The following is an 8,186-nucleotide window of genomic DNA, read 5'->3' as shown; positions in this document are numbered from 1 at the left end:
CCAAGACCTCACGAATCCACCCCGTGTTCCACGTTTCTTGCTTGAAACCCAAGCTAGGGAACCAGATTTGTCCTCTTCCCAAACTTCCTCCAGTAAATAATGAGGGGGAAATACAGCCAAAGCCCGAGAAACTCATTGAGCACCGTCTCAAACGGCAAGGCCACCAAGCCATCACGGAGATCCTCATCAAATGGGTTGGGGCTTCCTCGGAAAACAACACATGGGAGCCACTATCAAAGATGATGGACCTCTACCCGCACCTTGTGGGCAAGGTCTTTTAACAGGGGAGGATTGTTATGAGGCCATGGAGAAGGAGCAGTATTGCAGGAGGTTAGGGTTACATGGCACGAAGACAGCTGAGAAGACAAGGTAGAAGTGAAGTGAAGTGAGTTCGTATGGAAGTCAAGTGAAGTAAAACACCTGGTAACAAAACGCACAGCAGCAGCCAAGATTGAAAGCGCACCATTTCGTTATGTCCAAGGCGTACCGTTTCGTGGGATATTAAAACTCACCGTTTGCTTTAGTCCAGTTATTGCATTTCGTATTTGTATTTCTTTAAGTGTTCTAGAATGTGGTATTTCATTTTCTGCTTTATTCTGTTATGAGTCAGGACACGTGTCCATATGTTATTGCTTGGGTTAGTTACTCCTGCGTGAGTATTAGGAGGAGTCTAGTGCACAAGAAACACTATCTGACAATTATCCTGAAGAATATTGAATCAAGCTTTTGGGAGGTTAAGGAGCCCTCGAAGAACCCTATATCCATTTCGTTATTCCATTCCAGTTTCCTGAACATTCTTACAAACACATCACCTGCATGCATTTTTCCACCATTTTATCAACCCAGATCAAGAGCTTTACCATCCATTTACAACATATACAACACAGGAACCTTACAGACAAAGATGGGATATTTGGAGGAAAGTGATTCTGCTTTATAATTTCACACTGGGTACCAAGACACTCACACACCCCCGACTTTGGGGGCAATATTTTCTCTACAACCATACAATTACAACTAGTTTAAAGTTCAAAAAGCTTATTCTAGGAGAAGGAAACTCTGTTTTCTTGAAGAGCTGACAATTTCCCATGAAAAGAATGGTGCTCCAACAATGGTCTTTGTTCTCAATATTTTTTTCACCAATATTCTCCACTTAATCTCGTCCTTCTTGCTCTGTCTCCTGGTTCTTTCTTTAAAGTTCCTGAAAAGACGGTATTTTCCCAAGTTAGCCAGATGTTTTGGATGCACACAGGTGCAAGAAACTATGATCTACTAAACTACATACCTATGTTATGAAACTGAAAGGAAAAAAGCAAGAGGAGAGAGAATGGTATGGTTCACCTGCACAAAGGCACCCTACAAACATCAGAATTGGTACAAAGCCTTGAGTGCAACTCCAATAGCTGCCACATTCTTTTGCAATGAACGCAGCCACCAGGGACTCTCAACTTGCAACCAGCAAAATGGCGGACCAGCATTTCCAGTCCCTTGCAGGCTGCATAATGACAAGGCGCCTGGTTTGCTTTAAAATCCTTATCATGTGGCCCAATTGTCAGACAACCGTCTCTGCATATATGAACTAGAGCCTCCATTGCCTCATATAATTGCAAATAAATCTTTCTCTCATTTAATTTTCTGATCCTCTCCTTTTGCATCTGCAGATAATTCTAAAGCATTACTTAAAAATACATGGTAGATCATGGGATTCTCACGAGTTGCAGTATGAGGATAAGAAACAGAAGAGGAAAAAGGACAAGAAAAGGAAAATTAAAGATTACATTTTCTTCATAAATTAGAGACCCCAAAAGTTCCTTTTCTAGCATGGGGTGGCTTTGCTTCATCGCTTCCCATCCCTCAGTAGCAGAAACAGCTGTAAAGTTCCTCAGAATCATACGGTGACATATGAAGCTAAGCCGAGGGGCATCACACAGTAATGCAAGTTGAAAGATGTCAACAACATTCTCTATGGTAAGTAATCCCTGCTCTAGTTCTCGCACACACTCTTGCTTCAACTGAGGAACCACGAATGTATGTGACAGCACCAACAAATGCAGGACAAATTCCTCCATTTCTTCTTTCTCGTAACTGCATATGAAAACAACCATAAAATTGAAGGGGTGTTTGAATAATCCTCTTCTTAAAAGTTCTAATCTTCACTACTGACAGTTGAAAATTTTAAAAGATGTAATTTGTAATAGATTTTCTCACACCATTTACACTGATCATTGCTTTAACATTCTCTAAAAAAAAAAATAGTCTTATAACATGGACTATGGTTTGTAGAGATTGAAATAATCACTAGAAAAAAATAGGATAGATCTGGAACATTTTCTTTTGTACATTAATATAAAGACTCCATGGTCCGGTTCTAAATTGACCTGCGTCAAGATTATTCTTTTGTCAAATCCAGCAAATAATAAGAACTGGTGAGGGGAAAATGGTTACCAGGAAGAGTACAAGAATCTAATGAAAACTCGAACTGCATCATGTGGAACGCCCCGGATTGCAATTGATCGCTGCCTACCTTGGCCTTTCAATTTCTTTAACATGCCTTTCATCACAGGAGAAGCCATGCCCTGTCAGCAAAATAACTACTAGTTTTTATCATCTGAAAGGGGCAGTTCAATGCTACAGAACATGTTTTCTCAATTCATTTTTACATAACTAATCACAAATTTATGCTATATTATCTGATCCCTCGAGCAGAATCATCACTAACCATACAAAAACAGTCTTTTATAAGTCGACCTCAATTGACAAACTAAAGGATGCTAGCATCCTTCAAGAAAGAAATTCAGGAATCAATTGATAGTACTGGATAAATTAACTTACAAGGATGCTAGCATGCGCATAGATGATGCCACCATCGTCATTATTGATGGTAACATCAGCTCGATAACCTTCATCAAACAGGCGCTCCCACAAATCTTTTGTTGCTGTAGAGACACGGCTGTATCCTCTTAACTTCGATCCATTCCTCACTAATCCCTTCTGACAATAAATGGTTGTTGCTGGACTAGGCAATGGAGGTGCTACTGGAACACTTTTCTCTGAAACTACGGGAGATCCTTCACTGATGCTGTCCACCTTTCCCATTAAATTTGAAGATCGCCTCTGCAGATGTTAGTCAGCGATCAAAATCAGTTTCTCATTCTCCAAAATGACATACATGGGAGCCTTTTTTATATATTTCCTACAAAATTGTAAATGTGTCACTTTTGTCCTCTGGCAGATTTAGTCTAACATAATCAAACCAAACTGTATCTTGGTTGGGGTGGAATTTGCTGGGTATGCATCAAATCATAAGAATTGAATTGCAGGTCTAAATGAAAACATAATCCAAATGTTGATTTTGTTCAAAGGTATGTCATTAAGATTCACCATCAGAGGGCTATATGTAGATTCACCATCTGGAAACCAGAAGCCATGAAAGAGAGCAGCAATATATGCAGATGTGCAGCGGAAATGGTACAATCAAAGGCCAAGAGCATGAAAGTAATACTACCTAAAGATCAAAATTATGATCCTTAAGAGTTTTAAACACCAAAAGCTAGGCCCTTGCGGTAACTTGCAGTTGATTTATACTGCAATGTAATTAGACCACAAGGGTTCTGGTCTTTATGTGGATCGATCCGAGAAGCATATGCTGAAATGCAGTTCATATAATATGAGTAACAGCACTCAAGTGTTGAAGGTATATATAGATCAGTACTTCAGGAAGTAAGATTTTTTTTTTTGTCAACTTGTCAAACTAATGCAGCCAAATTGAATTACGCAAGCAGAAGAATAGGTGAAGCTGCCAATGTAAAGATCCTAAAATAGTCATTTTCACAGCTGTTAACAACATAATAAAGCAAGTTGGTGACCCATTTCCAATATAATGCTTGATTGCAACATAAAGTCGAAATGAACGGTTAGAAAATTTCTCTTTTTTTTTTGTTTTTATTAAAAACGTTTTTTACTTTAAATGAGATAGTTTTAGATAAAAATTAAATAAAATATTATTTAAATATTATTTTTTAATATTATTATTATTTTTAAATTTAAAAAAATAAATTATTTATTATATTTTATATAAAAATTTAAAAAAATTATAACAATCAAATGAAATGAAATCGTTTATGTATCAAAACGGATCTCAGTTTGAGAATGGGGATCAAAATAACATGTACAACGAGAGCTCGATCCAATTCCTCCAAAGAAAATATCAGAATATGAAAGAAAAAGACTCATTGAGTTGACATGACTAGAGAGAGAGATCACAAACCTTATAATATCAATACTCTGCCTGTCGTTTCCACGAATCCTTAATTACAACCCTGTTCTTATGGAAACGTATCGACCGACAACGCAATTGGCCTCCTCGGATCCCTCGAAATGGCTCCCTTGCAAAAGGCTCTATTCTCTTAACAAAACTAACGTAAATGATAAAACCAGGTACCTTATCGTCAAAGACAGAAAGAAAATTGGGGTAATACGATAATTCCCAGAGAGAAAACTCCGAAAGAGAGAAAGAGGGAGCAACTATTTTCATAAAAAATATAATCAGAGAGGATGTTTGGTTTAAGAGCTCTCTCTCTCTCTCTCTCTCTCTCTGATCTCTGTCTGGAGGCGAAACTTCGCACCAGAATTCTTCACATAAAACTGAACCTATAAAACTGTCTTTCAGTTTCAGATTGCCTATCTGTCGGTCTTCAGTTTCTTGCGCCAACGTCGGTAAGCAAGCAAGAAGAACGTGTCTATTTTTTCAAAAGACAAACAAATAATAAAAAAAGCCGTCATATCACTTGAAAAATGAATAAAACAAAATCAAACGTGCATGGTTTTGCCATTGCTGTCTGCTGATACATGTACACGTCAGAACACCGTCGTACGTTCTATCTGCCGTCAATTACTACGACTTCAGAGGGTCAATAATCCTTTACCAACATTTTTGTATTGTCAGGAAAATACTACTTACCGCTACTTTCTACCGCAATGAGTTTTTTATTTATTTTTTAACTCAATAATTAAGTAAATATTTTTTAATAATATTATGAATTTTTTTATTTTTTAAAATATATTTAAATGTGTTAAAAAAATATATATATAAAAAAATAGAAAAAAAAAATATCATCCCAAAACCGCTAGCAAGAGTTTCTAGCGGTGAGAGTAGCACTGTTTTTTTTGTTAATATTTTTAAAAGAAATGATAATTAACAGAAAAGAAAATGATGAATTCAGATATTATTACTTAATTTAGATTCTAATAATAATTATTATTATTTACAAGGGCATGGAAAGTACTGATTATCAAATCCAATTTCCCTTCCTCTCCATGTTCTGATTTTTGCTACAACTAGGAAATTAAAGAAGATTATAGTACTACACATACAGCTGATTTTTGCTGGCACTACTACTGGATTGTTATATATATTAGTCACGTGCATTGGACAAGAATCAAATCTCCGACCCCCCACCCCCACACATATTTTTACATTTATCATATATACATATATGAGAAATGATTTGTACAAATCTCAAATATATAAATCTCATACAATCTTTTATAAAAAAGTAGACCACACTTTAAAAAAAATGTAAAAAAATTATTATTTATTAATGAGATCTATTATTTTATAAAAGACTTATATGAGATTTATCTATTTGAAACTTGTATCTAGTATTACTCTATATATATATATATATATTTTTTTTTTTTTTTTACGGATGGATGGTAGCGCCAGCGGTTGGTCCGTTAAAAATGCGCGGAGGAATGTTGGTTGAGATCAATAAATGGCATGCATGCACGTTCAACGAATGAATATTTAATAAGTAGAAGCATATCTACTCAATTATAATAAGTGATTATGTAATTATAAATAGTAACTTTTGTTATTTTTACGTTAACTTTTCTTATTTTTCCGTTAAGTCCGTTAAGTTTTATTTGACCAAAAACCCATAAAACTCTTGACAATTTAACGTCATGTAACTCCTTTATAAAATTTAATGAAGGATCATGTTTTATCAAAAAATCCTTAAAATTCGTTATCATTTGACGTGTAACTTCTTTGTAAAATTTAATGAATGATCATGTTTTACCAAAATGTCTTTAATAGCCTTGTGGTTAGATACTTTGCTAAAGTTTATTTTTTTTTTAATCTTATTTTTTGTCTTTCTTTATTCTTGTATTTTCTTTTCCCAGACAAATAAGCTACTGCCTTTTCACTATTTTTTTTATTTAAATCATTATATCATGTGTATCTCGGGACTAATGGGATCGTTCCCTAGTAATATTATAAAGGATATTAAAAAAAACAAGGACATCTATATAAAAGGTTAATAATATTGAGTGTGGATTTTTTTACAAATTCATGAGTACCTTCGAATACAAACCGTAGATACGAATTTAGGCTTGTTTAGGAACACAAATGGCCATCTCATCTCATCTTAGAATTTTTCATAATTTTCTTTTCAAATATCACCCAAACACAAACACTTTTTAATTTTAAATTTATAATTTTTTTATCTAATCATTACCTAATTATTACAATATTTCCAAACTTCCAAATAAAACATAAAAATAATTCAAAATTTTCAAAACAAAATTAATATTAAAAATATTTTTTAATAATATTTTAACTTTATAATTTTTTTATTTAATTTTTTTTATTTTTTTAAAAATTAATAAAATATTTTAACTCAAAATATTTCACTACTAATCACTTAAAACCTCGGCTAAGTCCTAGGGCTTGGGAGTTAACATGGGCCAGCTGATACTGAAACGGCCAGATACTTATTGCTACCCAAAGTGCACACGATTGAGGTGGTATGGACTTCAAACGTTCGGTCAACAACTGTCAATAAAGTTCATAGATGAAACAGCAAATGCGCTTTACTTCTTTCTCACAAACTTGTGCTGCAAGCTTTTCTTGAAAACGCAACAAATGTAAATGTATAAGGTTTAGCGAGTAATGACCGTGGCCTCGAACTTTGAAGTCAAAAGACAACCTGAACAAAGAACAGTAATGGAGCTGAGGTTGTTCGGATTGACCCATGTCGGACTCTTAGTTAGCTCACTTAAAAGGCCCAATACACAACAAACGTACATAATTCCCAACCTTTGGTTTAAATGTCAGCTACAATTAGACCTTTGCAGATATGACAAACTCTACAGCTCATCATTGTTAATGGGGCCTAAAGGGCCTTAAATTGGAATGCTTTTTGAGGCCCATCCCCATCAGTCTTCTTCTCTGTTCTTTCTGAAAGAGCAATGCTATACAACCTTAATTCTTAAAGGAAATAGAGAAAAAAAGTCACGTTTAGAAAACAAAAAGAAAAAGAAAGAAATGAAAAGATTGAAGGGACTAATTAAGTTGTTGTTTATTTTATTTTATTTATTTTTTTAATCTTCAGCAGTATGGTAGTATAATTTGGTAGTCCCTGCCTTGCCTGTCCTCCACTCATGATAGACCCTTGCGATCGCCACTCTGCTACTACTGCTATGCACTAAATAATAGTACAGTTATGTTTGGTTAATGAGGTGATCTAAGATTATTTCTGACTGTTCATTATTTTTTTGTTATTATTCATTATTTTTTTATTATTATTTATTACAGATCATCTGAAATTACCTTAATATCTAAACGTAGCCGAAAACTTTGTATAACCTAACATACTTGGTGCAATCCATTGACTCCTAGTTTAGTCCTCTTGTACGAGTTTATTTGTGTTTTTATATTTTTATTTATAAATTAACGTGGAAAATATCATGTAAAATGGAAGAATTTTTTTTTTTTTTAAATTTCAATATATATTATGCGAGTAAAATGACTCCTTACTCTATCTAGAGAAACTAGCTCCGAAACGAGAGTACCAAAACAATAGAGTGAGAGAGATAAAATCTTAGAGAGTGTGGGACAAATAGTAGAAAAATAAAGTAGATTAATCTCCCAAGCTCATGGATTAGAAGGGGGCATGGTCTTGGAACCATGATTTTCCCCACCTATTCTGCATCTGTAAGCAAGAGAACATCATATACACAGAGTACACACACAGTCAAAGCTAAGCTGCTGACCATCTTGGGGTTGCAAAAGGTTTCAGAGTCAAAGGTCCCAGTCCCAGCACCAAGACCAAGGTTGCCACCTCACATGATGAATGCAATAACAATATTATAAAACTCTACAGACTATTTGCATGATTGTAAGA

At 34.6% G+C, this 8,186-nt stretch overlaps 1 protein-coding gene across 3 annotated transcripts; it reads right to left on the bottom strand.

The window, feature by feature from the left end:
- Positions 1–912: 912 nt before the first annotated feature.
- LOC121235852 (BTB/POZ and TAZ domain-containing protein 4) lies at positions 913–4,732 on the bottom strand. 3 transcript variants are annotated; one of them, XM_041132296.1, is made up of 6 exons: positions 4,268–4,732; positions 2,833–3,114; positions 2,446–2,576; positions 1,779–2,085; positions 1,342–1,655; positions 913–1,201 (listed from the first exon to the last, which is right to left on the bottom strand). In XM_041132296.1, the coding sequence occupies exons 2-6, from the start codon at positions 3,094–3,096 to the stop codon at positions 1,039–1,041; spliced, it is 1,179 nt and encodes a 392-aa protein (XP_040988230.1). In that variant the 5' UTR covers positions 3,097–3,114; positions 4,268–4,732; the 3' UTR covers positions 913–1,038. The 3 variants fall into 3 exon arrangements, with proteins under 3 accessions (XP_040988230.1, XP_040988222.1, XP_040988215.1); XM_041132288.1 differs by lacking the exon at positions 4,268–4,732 and adding an exon at positions 3,506–3,771; XM_041132281.1 differs by lacking the exon at positions 4,268–4,732 and adding an exon at positions 3,382–3,670.
- Positions 4,733–8,186: the final 3,454 nt, after the last annotated feature.

This window comes from Juglans microcarpa x Juglans regia, chromosome 1D (genome assembly GCF_004785595.1).
Source record: "Juglans microcarpa x Juglans regia isolate MS1-56 chromosome 1D, Jm3101_v1.0, whole genome shotgun sequence".
NCBI classification, from domain to species: Eukaryota; Viridiplantae; Streptophyta; class Magnoliopsida; order Fagales; family Juglandaceae; genus Juglans; species Juglans microcarpa x Juglans regia.
This window is presented reverse-complemented; position numbering and strand designations above follow the sequence as displayed.